This window comes from Dasypus novemcinctus, chromosome 10 (assembly GCF_030445035.2).
Source record: "Dasypus novemcinctus isolate mDasNov1 chromosome 10, mDasNov1.1.hap2, whole genome shotgun sequence".
Classification (NCBI taxonomy): Eukaryota; Metazoa; Chordata; class Mammalia; order Cingulata; family Dasypodidae; genus Dasypus; species Dasypus novemcinctus.
In genome coordinates, this window is record NC_080682.1 from 37,487,443 (window position 1) to 37,500,840 (window position 13,398).

A 13,398-nucleotide genomic window follows, 5' to 3' on the forward strand; every position below is an offset into this window, starting at 1 on the left:
AAAGTCTCATCCAGTCCTTGTTTTATGCTAGTGAGGAAGGAACTAAGATCTCCTTTGGTGGGTAATTTTCTCCAGGCCCTAGTGCCTGCAGCTTGAATTTGAGCTAATAGGCCTGCATCATATTGCATTTGGGTTTCGTTGGAAGCATAATTTCCTTCTCCTATTAGCATATCTAGGATCCACTCATTGCCCGCTTGCGCATTGGGCCTGGCAGTACAAAGTTCAACATACTCTGATTTCCATAGCAGATAATCCCCTCCAGACAAAGTAGCGTGGGCAATAGTGTGCCAGTCAATGGGGGTGAGCCAATTTTCAGCAATGGATTCTACAATAGCTAAGGTGTAGGGAGCGGTAGCTCCGTATTGGGCGACCACGGTTTTAATTTCCTTAATGAGTTTAAAGTCAAAGCCGCTATGGTGTCTCCAGGCCTGACTCTGGTCATCTGTGGTTTCTGTTACAGGAAAAACCTCGGGTTCGCCTAAGGTAGTTAAAGGGTTAGAAGCCTGGGGGTTTCTTAACACCGTTCCTCGTGGGGGTGGCTTGGCGCGGGATTCTGCAGTTTTACTTTCATTTTTAGTTTTTCCCGTTTTCAACCTTTCTAACTGAGATATGAGTTCCTGATGTTCTTCTTCTAATCGAATTTGTTCTTTTAGTTTATTTTTTCTAATAACTCCTTCCTTGGGTCAACTACCAGCATAACTATAGGTGGGGCTGCGGGATAGGGAACGTATGGCGGAGGTCGAGACTTTAATGTCTCCTCCTCAGATTCACCCGATTCTATATTAGAAGATTCATCATCAGTTTCCACTTTTAATTTTCTGAGGTCAAGGTACAGGTTCCTACTAGATATGGCTTTAATTTTTCCTTTATTTTTAGCCTCCTTTACAGGATCTTTTGTTTGCATGGGTTAACGGCTGCTTTGGCCTGGTGGTAGGCTTCCTGTCCTCCTCGCTATCTAGCGAGATCAAGTCCTCCTCCAGACCCGACGCTCCAGATGCATCAGGCGGGTTGGACTTTGGGCAGTCTGCTGATTTCTTAGGGCTGGTGGCTAGAGCCTCCAGCCCCTGCCCTTCTTGCAAAATTTCCTCACCCTTCTTAATAACATTTGCCACCACCACGTCCCTATGGCGAATACTTAAAATATCATTAATGAGATTCCAATATGAGAATGTGGTTACTGGGATTCTTTCAGGGCCAAAAGTTTTGTAAAAGTCCTGTAAAGCATCCCCTACTCTTTTCCATCTTCTCTCATCCATAGTTCCTTCTTGAGGAAATCATGGACATACTTCCTTCAAAAACTCAAAAAACCTCAATAACTATTTTACTTTCACCTTTACTCCTCATGTCTGTAATGCCTCTTGGAGACCTTCTACAAATGTCTCATGCTGGCTCATTTCTTGCCCCATGATCGCCGATCACTTACTGAGGCTTCAACTGAGAGGCAGGTTCCCTTGCGGCATCCTCCAATTCTCGCGTCCTGGTCAGCTCCTCGTCCTGGCCAGCTCCTCGATAAGTGTTCCTCACTTCATCCGTCATACTCTGGTCCCTGTTCAGTCGCCACTTGACCTGACCCACGAGTCAGTCGAACCGAGACCTGAGGGAGGGAGTGGGAATGAAAGGGACAAGAGACACAAAGAATGGAGACAAGACAGGTTTCTGATCAAGTCTCATTTATTGAGGGTCGATCAGGGGTATTTATAGCCAGGGATGAAGGAGGTGGTACATACTGATGACAGCACATATGTCGGTAAATGATTGGGTAACTAGATTTTGAATTTTGCACCACACACGATGGGCAGATGGTTGTTTGGCAACGTCCATGGAAAGACTTTCGTGCTCTCTTAGGGAGTGCCCAATCAGAGCCTGGGGGAGTGGCATAAGAATAGAAACTTAATTACTTCAGCAAGGGTGGGGAAACAGAAACTTAACCAGGTTAGTGTCTAAAAATAGAGTTTAGTAACAAGATGGCCAATACGATACCAATGCCAGAGGCAGCTTCCCACAATGGAGTAAATGTTCTAGGAGCTCTAAACAATTCTGCTCAAGCCAATAGGCAACCCCTGAAAGTGAATGGTCAGGGAAGAGATTTTTCCTTGGAAGCATAATCTGGGAGTAAATTATAGTATGGGTTGGAGGTTGAGAGGAAAGCTAAGCATTCATTGCAGGAGTGGAGAGGAGAGGTAATCAAGACCTGAGTTAATGGAGAGGCAGAGGAGCAGTATCTTCATCTAAAGCTACCACAAAATTACAACTTGTGAGACTGTGCAGAGAGGAAAGACTAAAGAGCCAGGGAGGGCAGAGTTTGGATCCCAGGTTCATACCTTGTTAATTTACTCAACAATTAGTCCCGTGATGCCCCATACCGAGAATGATCTCTCATAGGGTTGCAGGAGAGTCTTTGTAAAAGAAAATGTGTAAGTTGCTTAGTAACGTCCCTGTGCATATAGGGGGTACTTAATATCTGCTTAAGAAATAATTCCCACCTAAAATTCCTGGAAAAAAGTAGTAAACTTCTTGGAATTTATCTTTCTCATATAAATATTAAGTGCTTACTATGTGCCAGGTACAACATTAGACTGAAACCCCAGCAAGAAATAAACCAAAACTCCCAGTCTCATGGGAAAACCATCATTCAAATGAGGGTATTTCAGCCTCCCAAAATTATATATATATATATATATATATATATATATAAAGTTGTAGTAAGTTCTAAACTTCAAAATAGTCTAAAGCTGCAGAGGAAGGAAGACGATTCTATTTTTTAATGTTTAAAAGTAAAGTAACTGTAATTTTCCCATGTATCACCACATACTTAACACTTTGTAAAGGAAGAACATTCTTATGCTATTAACCACAATCTTCACCACCAAAATCACTATGTTATAGTGTTCTTGCTTTATTCTCTAGCTTCCTTTTATTCATGACTCATGTAAATTATGGATTATAGTTAACAGTAATATTGTAGCATTTTTGCAGCAATGGCAAAAAATACCAATTCTAAGGGACAATAATAGGGGGGTATGAAGGGATATAGGATTTTTCCTTTTGCGGTAATGAAAATATTTTAAACTTGGCTGAGGTGATAACAGCACAACTCTTTGAGAACCACTTAGTGAACACTTCAAATAGATTGTACAAAACCTAAGACTGTAACATAATGAATCCTGTGGTAGAAGATGGACTGTGATTAACAGAACAATAAGAGAACATTCTCTCATGAAGTATAACAAAGATATAATACTAATACAGGGTGACATTAACTGGGTGGGTTGGGGGAAAATACGCCAAATGTAAGATATTGGCTATAGAGTTAGTAGCAACGTGTTGACAATGCTCTTTCATAGTTTGTAACAATTTTTTTCACAAAAAATGCAAGTTGTTGTTGGTGGGATAGTGTATGGAAGAACTGTATGTTGATAAACAGGTTTGTTTTGTAAGTTCAGAATGTAAACTATGTACTTATTGCTTATGGATCTTCGTGTATGAATTACAAACTTAAATTAAAAAGTTAAAAAAGTAAAAAAAAAATGAGCAAAAGATTTGAATATATATTTTTTCCAGACAAAATACAAATAACCAAAAAGCACATGAAGAGATGCTCAACATCACAGTTATTAGGAAACTGCAAATCGAAACTACAGTGAGATATTTCATGCCATACAGAATTATTGTTTTTTTTGTTTTGTTTTCTTTTGTTTTTTTAAAACAGAGTGTTACAAATGCTGTAGAAGAAACAGAGAATAGGAACACTAGTTCCCTGTTGGTGGGAATGTAAAATGGTGCAGCCTCTGTAGGAGCTGGTTGGTGGTTCCTCAGTAATCTAAATATAGAACTACCATATGATCCAGCAATCCCACTACTTGGAATATATTCAAAGAACTGAAAGCAAGAGCCAGAACAGGTATTTGTACAGTAATGATTGTAGTGGCAATATTCACAATTGCTAAAAGGTGGAAACTGTCTAAGTGCCTCTCAACCTATGAATGGGTAAACAAAATATTTTATATACATATGATGCAATACTATTCAGCTGTAAAAGAAATGATCTATAGAAGCACATGATAACATGGATGAACGTTGAGTACAATATGTTGAGTGAAATAAGTCAGACACAAAATGAGGAATATCATATGGTCTCACTGATATGGACTAAATATAATGATTAAACTTATGGAATTTTACTATGGAGTATAGGTTATTGGGAGACAAAATGAGAGCTGAGATAGGGGATCTGATGATGAATGCATGTAGAATGTTTAATAAGGTCAATTTTAAATATGTGGTAATGGATGGAGTTGATGGTAGCACATTATAAGGAGTATAACAAACATTGCTGATTTACAAATGTGATTGTGTCCAAAAGGGTAATTCTAGTGAGACTAATGTTAATTAAAAGCCAGCTAGAGGAAAATAAAACTTGAGACTGTATAACAGTGATTTTGGTGGTAGATAAGTGTTGTACTTGCAAATAAAAGAATGTTGCTCTACTGCAAGGTGGTAGAAATATTGGAAGGCGGAAGAGGAGCAACAGAAGGAGCTTGGCATGGAGGGTGCCCTGCGGGGATTGCTGGGGCTACAGTTGCCCTAGTCTCCGGGTTTCGGCCAGCGCAGACGACCCTGTGGAATCAGCCGCACCATGGGATGTTGCAGAGGAGGCGTGGTATCTGGAGCTGCGCCAAGGGTTTGGCTTGGAAGACAGGGGTTTAATTCTCGCTTTGGGTTAAGGACCAACTGAATTGGTTTAATTGTAACCTTTATGCGTTTTTTTGCATGGAGTTATCCTAGAGAACTGTAGTTTCTTAAATTCTTGGGAGTAGATTTTTCTTCTGAACATACTTTATTAACTCATTAAATTAAGACATCAGGTGGTTGGATTACTTTAAAATTTCAGAGTACTAATTGCCACCAGTTATTGAGCAAATTTTGACTAAATGTCAGGTGTTGTGCTGGAAGTTTTATATATACTATTTTGTTTAATCCTTCCCACCTCTCCTTCATGAGGGTGTCATCCCTGTATCTTATTTGAAGAACCTGCCCCAGACACTTGGTTTGTATCAGTGAGAGGCTGGTTCTCAGTCTATCCAAAGTCCAGAAACAGTTTTTCCCACCATAGGGGGAACTCTGCATTCTGATGGTGTACTGAGGAAAATATTCAGAACAACCTGCCCTGTTACCTTATCAAACATTTTGGGATTTCTTTAATGTATTTGCTTGTAAGTATTAATGAGCTAAGGTAATTAAGTCTTTCTGAACATAATTACTGTCTTGAGAGTCTCTTCAATTTTCTGGAAAAGGAAAGTCTGGGTTAATGAATCTTCTATTTTGAATTCGTAGGTACTATCAGGTTTGAAGTTTTGAAAGTAATGGGAAAATCCCCTCTTAAGGTCTGAAGTAAATGTGACCATCAAAACTATTGATATGCTATAGTGTTTATTACTAGCAGAACAATTAAATGGTTATGACAGTTGTGAAAAGGGTAAGTAAATGGTCATGTATATTACCAGAAGTAAAGGTAGAAAAATGCAACATGGGACTGTATAACATCTTATGTAAAATACAAATACTGGTGACTCATCATATATAAACCTTTTTTCAAAATATAAGTACAAATAAACAAGAGAGATGGCAACAGAATAGCAGCTATGTGCAGGGAAGCATAGAGAGATAAAGAGGTGATGAGATTTATTATTATTATTATTATTGGAATAATGAAATCCTCTAAAAATGATTGAAGTGACAAATGCACAAATATGTGATTATACAGAATACCAATGAAGTTTACTAAAAAAAAAAGATCCAAACCGAAACATAAGGGGAGACATTTTAAGGTACCAAATGATAGTAACTGTCACCAAAGAATTCAATATTGGGAAGCAGTTCTGGCTCAACTGATTGAGCATCTGCCTACCATATGGAGGGTCCAGAGTTCAATACCCAGTGCCTCATGACCTGTGTGGTGAGCTGACCCATGTGCAGTGCTGCCATGTGCAAAGAGTGTTGTGCCATACAGGGGTGTCTCCCACATAGGGGTGACCCATGTGCAAGGAGTGTGCCCTGCAAGGAGAGCATCCCCACGTGAAAAAAACAGTACACAAAAGAGAACCAGCAAAATGATGGGAGAGTAAGGAGCTCCTAGATTCAGCTCCTGCTACAGGGCAGTTAGCAAACACCTAGAGCTCTCTGGAGCTAGCTGAAGCACTTGTTTGGGAACTCCGGAGACCAAAAGAGCATCCTGCAGTGTTCTTAGGAGAGTGGAAGGAGGAGATTGCCTAGCTGCAGAGAAGACTCATAAGTAGAGGCTCCACACCCTGGAGGCCAGTGCCAATCCTCCACTGGAGGCACAGGTCACCTCAGGAGCAGTTCCGTGGCTGGAATTGAAAGATCCACTTCCCCAAACAGGGAGGAAGAGACGGTTGGGCACCAATTTCAACTATGATGAGGAAATTCAGTGGGATGCAGTATAACCCTGAGAACAGCAAAAGTTTGAGCCTATCCAGGTCAGAAAAAAACTGGGAGCTGCCATCTTAACTCCACATCTGGCACAAGGGGAAGCAAGGCAGACTGAAAATCCCCATGCTGGTGGGGACTGGCTTCTTCCCATCCAGATCATATTGCAGGTCTAGCCTAGGCCCCAGTGCCACCTCCAGCAGGGAGGAAGCTGCAGGGACCTGTGCAAGCCTCTCTGGTAAATTACCAGCCAAGTGGAGGGGACTGGTAATCATCCTACTCTGGCAGCACAAGCCAAGCCAGGAGATATTCTGTGACAAGAATTGGAAGCTCCATTTCCCAGAAACAGAGGAGGAGGAGATTGTTGGCTGCTGATTTCAGCTACTGATTGGGAGACTTGGCTGGCTAAGAGATAATCCTGGGAACAGCTGGGGTGAGAACCACCCCAAGTAAGTAAGAGGCCAGTAGCCATCATTCTGACATTGCTCCCAGCCTGAGGGAAGGCAGGGCTGACTGAAATTCTCAGTGTCGGAAGGAACTAGTTTCTTTTACTCAGATCAGCCTGCAGCCTGCCTAGGCTTCAGCCCTGCCTCTGGCAGAGAGGAGGCTGAGGAGACCTGCCCCAGCGTATACAGGTAACTGCAGGGAACTTTGGGTGGCAAAGATTGAAAATCAAAAGTATACCAGGGCAACCACATTCGTCTTAGACCCGCACTGCATAGATTGCTGCCCATACCTGCAGTTCCATCCTTTCCCCAGGTAGGTGAGAAAGCGATGTGAAGCTTCATCAGTCTACATTTACAGTCTAGGCCTGTATGTAGATCATTACACATAGCTGTGACTCTGTTCCTACTCCTGGCAAAGGAGAAAATTGGGAGAAACTTCATTGGTCCCTGGTGCAATGAGGGCAGCTTGAGCCTCCACAGCTAATAGCATAACCAGCAAGGGAGAAATGATAGGAAACCCAAACTAAAGAGAAAAACTGCACCCAGAAAAAAATAATCTAGTAAGGCAGATGCAAAGACACCAACAAAAAATTACAGTCCACACCAAGAAACGCTATGGCCCAGTTAAATGAACAAGATAAGCCTCCAGATGACATGAAGGAGTTGAGACAGCTAATTATAGATGTTCAAACAAATCTCCTTAATAAATTCAATGAGATGGCTAAAGAGATTAAGGATATTAAGAAGACATTGGATGGGCACTAAGAAGAATTTGAAAACACACATAGAAAAAGAGCAGATCTTATGGGAACGAAAGGTGCAATCAGTGAAATTTTAAAAAAAAAACATTGAAATCATATAATAGCAGATTTGAGGAGGCAGAAGAAAGGATTGGTGTACTTGAAGAAATGACCTCTGAAAGTGAACTACAAAACAAGAGATGAAGAAAAGAATAGAAAAAATTGAACAAGGTCTCAGGGAACTAAATGACAGCAAAAGGCTGTAAATATATGGGTCATGAGTGAGGGAAGGGTCTGCAGGCAGGCAAAAATATGGCTGGCGCAAGTAGATGAAACCAGGGTCTGAGGTTGATACGTGCCTCCCCTGCAGGCATCAAGTATGAGGTAGATAATCCACCTCCTTGAAAGCCCACTCCAAAGTGCCAGCCATAGCGCCAGTGCCAGGCCCTTTGCTTCAGACTCTCTCCCTAGTAACAGCTTACGTGCACCAATCGCAATGCCACAACACATCCTCCAATAGTGTACACCCACGTTGCCTTACCCTCTATAAAAGTCTGATCGCTTCCTTAATAAAGTGGACCTGCACCATCAGCCAGTCTCCGTGAGCATCACTCGCGTCGGTCTTACCTGCTGCGAGGCCCTGCCTCAACTGGCGCCCGAACAGGGACCCTTGGCAAACCTCAGGTAAGACCCCCTCGCCGGCCTCTCGCCCCCACCATGGGCTCCGCGCTTTCTAAACGACAGGCTCCGCAGGTACGGGCGCTTGCCGCACTCTTAGATTGCCACCGCTGTAAAGTATTGGTCCGACAGCTACAATGCTATTGGGACCTCCTTCTCCCCTTCAATCCACAGTGAACCTGTGGGATCCAGATACTTATAGACTCTTAATTGACAGGGTAACTACCTCCATGCAGCATGAAAAAAGAACCTTTCCCCCGGGGTTAATCCCTACCCTGATCACCATTAAATCCTGCCTTCAAGGCAGTGTTCCCCCCACAGAAACCTTCCCAGTTGAAACCAAACCTGAGAATTCCGACTCCTCCGACGAGGACGACGATGCCTCTCTGGTGTTTCAAATGAATAACCTTTTAGAAAAAGTGGAAGCTAAGATGGCGGATCACCCATCTTCTAGCTGCACAAAGGAATTTCCGCCTTCTTCTCCAGATCAAAATCGGAAGTCACTATACCCTGAACTTCTGCCCTCCTCCCGGGAGCAAAAGCGGAAGCACGGCTACGCCAAGCTTCCTAGTGCTCCCTTTCCATCAGCGCCACCTGGTGGCGTGGAGGAACAATGCACCAATTATCCCCAAGTAGCCCGAGCCTCTAATATCGAAAAAGCAAATCAAGAAAGGAGCCCCTTATTTGTCCTCTTCAGACAACCTGATTTTAAACAACACTCCCAATTATGGCCCGAGCTGTCTGAAGCTTATTTTCAGGAAATGTGCCGTGCTCGTGACGCCAGTCAGAGTGCTTATAACGCAATGTTGGGAACTAATAAGTCTAAGGAAGAAAAAGTATCCTCAGGGGATGATAACTTGTGGCCTACGCTCACCCCCGAGGCTCAAATATTCCCAGTAAATCTCAAGCGAACACCACAAAGACCACTCCCTTGGTACCCCATTGAGCATACCGATATAAAACGTCTTAGGGAGGCGGTCCGGGATGATGGGCTTAATAGCCCTTATACCCAAGAGTTACTAGATAATATAGGCATTAACCTTAACACCCCACGGGATTGGCATCAATTAGCACGAGCAGTCCTTACTTCTGGACAGTATATTAATTGGAAAGCCCACTATCAGGACCAATGTGAAAGGCAAGCAGAAGAAAATCGAAACAGAGGAGTACCACTTAACCTAGAATGTCTCCTCGGGACAGGGTCTACACCAACCCAGCAGTGTACTTACAAGCTCCTCCACCATACTGGGATCAAGTAAGACAATGTGCTTTAAGGGCCTTTAAAAATTGCTCAGCTACTAAAACTGACAAATTTACTAAACTCATTCAAAAAAAGATGAAGACTTTTCCACCTTTGTATCCCGAGTACAAGAAGCTTGCACTAGAAAGGTAGAAAACGAACAAGCCCAAGAGGCTTTTGCCCGCAAGCTAATTTTGCAAAGAGCAAATTCAGTATGTAAACAAGCTATAGGCCCCATTAGGACTGCCGACATCCATGACTGGATCTTAGCCTGCAAGGACTTAGACCAAAATACCCAAATACTAGCTACCACCCTAGCAAAAACACTTGCAGAAGCTATGGCCCTCTCTCAAAACGCAACCTGTTTTAATTGCAAAGCCCTGGACATGCATTCCCCTCAAAAACAGCTATTCCACATGCCATAACAATCTTTACTGATGCATCAAAAACAGCTTATGGCTATGTTGTGTACCACCATTGTGCCAATCCCTTAACAAAACAATTCCTTTTAAAAGACTCAGTTCAAAGAGGAGAATTGCTGGCTATAGTGGCAGCCTTGCAAGCATATCCCAATTGCCCAGTAAATATATTTTTACAGACAGCCAATATGCATGTCAATTATGTAAAGTTCTAGCATTTAGTATATTTACACCCAAGGAAGCACCATTAGATAGAGCTATCATCACTCTCCAAGAGACTATTCAACAGAGATATCACCCATGGTATGTATCCCATATACGTAGTCATTCCAGCCTTCCCGGACCTTTAACCGCCGGGAACGAATTAGCTGATAGGAATGTACAAACATTCATTATCTTTATACTCTCTGAAGACCTTATAACTCAAGCCAAAAATCTACATGCTAGATTTCACTTTTCTGCAGCATCTCTCCATCAATTACTACCCAACCTGACCAAAGAAATATGCAAACATCTTGTACGATCATGTGCCACATGTGCCCCCTTTTTACCCTTAGGCCCCCTACAGCCACAAGGAGTAAACCCTAGAGGGCTCAAGCCCAATGCCCGATGGCAGTTAGATGTTACCCATGTATCCAGCTTTGGCAAACTTAAGTATGTACATGTTATAAAAGACACCTTCTCTGGCATAACATATGCTGCTGCACTTGCAGGAGAGAAGGCAAAACACTGCATCAAAGCGCTCAGACAAGCCATTTTATTTATGGGTGTGCCTTGGGATGTTAAAACAGACAATGGGCCTGCTTATCGCAGCGACTCATTCAAACAATTTATCCAAATGTACAATATTACACATCATTTCGGCATTCCATACAACCCCCAAGGACAAGCCATCATTGAACACACCCATCATCTGCTCAAACAATTAATAAAAAAGGAGCAGTCCCTCCAGCCTGCATCTCCAGATGAAATCATCACCAGAGCACTTATACACATCAATCTGTTCACATTTGATGATAAAGGCCTTTCCCCTATACATAAACACTGGGGACCCTCCCACGTCCCCACACCACTTCCACTAGTATATTGGAAAGACCCACAATATCAGCAATGGAAGGGACCCAGCCCCCTCTTAACCCAGATACGAGGGTATGCTTGTGTTTTTCCAGTGAAAAGGCTAGGCACTGCATAAAGGCACTGCGACAAGTCATCCTGTTCATGGGAGTGGCTTGGGACCTAAAAACAGACAATGGCCCTGCCTATACTAGCAGAGAGTTCCAAATTTTATCAGAACGTACAACATCACACACCATTTTGGCATCCCATACAATCCACAAGGTCAAGCCATAGTAGAAAATACGCACCATCGCTTAAAGGTTCTCATTGAAAAAGAGAGGGGTATACAGCCCCAAGCTACACCAGATGAGCTATTAATGTCATGCCTAATACACTTAAATTTGATGACATTTGACAAGAATGGCCTCTCACCAATGCATAAGCATTGGGGGCCCTCTAGAATATCTACTCCTCTTCCCCTCGTATATTGGAAGAACCCAGAATCCAACAACTGGCAGGGACCTAGCCTCCTTCTAACCCAAGGATGAGGGTTTGCTTGTATTTTTCCAGATAACGTCCCACAGCCCATCTGGATCCCTGGAAGGAATGTCCACCCAGCAACCGGAGAGACCAAACCAACCCAATCAGGGTCCATGGAAGCCGTCCCGGAGGGACCGCCGGCGGATGCGAGCTCTCCAACACCAGATACAACACCTCAACATGTCGGATGAAGCTCCAGACATCACCGCCCTGATCTGCCTGTATAGGAGAGCCAGAGTCACCGGCCCAACGAAGCCCCCTAACCTCGTTGCCCTGCTGCTTGCTATGCTCTCGCTCGCCTCTACAGGCCAGGCCATGGAGGTCTGGGTGGCAGTCCGTCATCCTCCTGGATTCCTTTTCCTTTCCCCGCAGAGCCTTGTTTTCCCCCAACTCATCCTAAGCAACTGCTCTCTACAGCTACCATGCAACCCCACCTTCGTACCCACATGGATAACTCTCACTGTTTCTCTTACTCCCCCCCCCCAGACGCTCTCTTACTTACAGCCTTTGGCAGTGTTGCCAATCCTATAACCAATCCTTTTGGAATTATACCCTCTCTCTGCAGCATGACATAGAAACCTTTAATGACCTCATTGTCCCCAAATTTACTATTAGCCTCCTCAGTCAGCTACTCAATAAGTTCACCCAATTTTTCAACCCTGCCAATCTCATTTTCTATGGTATCCTTTTCCTAATAGCTGTTATTCTTCTCATAGTGTTCAGGCATGTCTTTACCTCCCTAACCGCGTTAAAGCAGGACCAGCGAGTTCTGGCTATCTCCACCCTAGCCTTAAAAGAAAACAAAGGGGGAATTGAGAGCAAGCATGCAGAAGTTTGGCTCTCAGAACTGGCCGCCTCTGAGGTCTGAGGCACGAAATACGCCTCCCTTGGTTGGCCCCTTGGGACGAGGTATGCACCTATGCCTCCCCGCAGGGGAAACTCACGCATGCCCCCTCACACCACCTCTGTCTGGGCCAATCTCAGGGCCTCCTACCTCATAAAGACACACCTGCTCTCTTCCACCTATCAGCAAGCTATCCAGCTCAGCCCTCTCAAATTTAAGCTCTCCCTAGTAACTACTGACCAGCCTAGTAGACGAGTTCTGCTTCTATGCCCTTATAAGGTAACAACAGCTAATCTAGCCTATCAGAACCCAATCACCCTCCACCAATCCCCTCTCTTCATACTCTATAAAACTGCTTGTACTTCCTCAATAAAGTAGACCTGCGTCATCCGCCTCATCTCCGCAGTTGTCCTTCGAGTCACTGTGCATCCTCTCACGCCTGCGCCTCCCCACCCCGAGCCCCCTGTCTAGAGAAGCGGGGGCTCCTCACCTCACATGAGTGTTCCAGAAGGAGAAGAGCAGGGAAAAGGGGCAGAAGGAATATTTAAAGAAATAATGGGAGAAAATTTCCCAACCTTATCAAAGGATATAGATATTCCTGTCCAAGAAGCAGAATGTACTTCCATCCGAAAAAATCCAAATAGACCAACTCAAAGACACATACTCATCAGAATGTCAAAGACCAAAGACAAAGAGAGAATTCTGAGAACAGCAAGAGAAAAGCAATGCATAACAAATAAGGGAAATCCAAAAAGATTAAGTGCTGATTTCTCACCAGAAACAATGGAGGCAAGAAGACAGTGGTCTGATATATTTAAGATACTATGAGAGAAAAACTTACAGCCAAGAATCTTATATCCAGCAAGACTGTCTTTCAAAAATGAGGGTGAAATTAGAATATTCAGAGATAAACAGAAACTGAGAGAATTTCTAAGCAAGAGACCAGATTTTCAGGAAATACTAAAGGGTATGCTAGAGCCTGAAAACA

General features: G+C 43.3%; 1 protein-coding gene across 1 annotated transcript; it reads left to right on the forward strand.

The window, feature by feature from the left end:
• The first annotated feature begins 1,707 nt into the window (after window positions 1-1,707).
• LOC111762037 (uncharacterized) lies at window positions 1,708-12,801 on the forward strand. Its single transcript, XM_058306310.1, has 4 exons — window positions 1,708-1,747; window positions 4,495-4,681; window positions 8,209-8,386; window positions 11,597-12,801. The coding sequence occupies exons 1-4, from the start codon at window positions 1,708-1,710 to the stop codon at window positions 12,095-12,097; spliced, it is 906 nt and encodes a 301-aa protein (XP_058162293.1). The 3' UTR covers window positions 12,098-12,801.
• The last annotated feature ends 597 nt before the right edge of the window (window positions 12,802-13,398 follow it).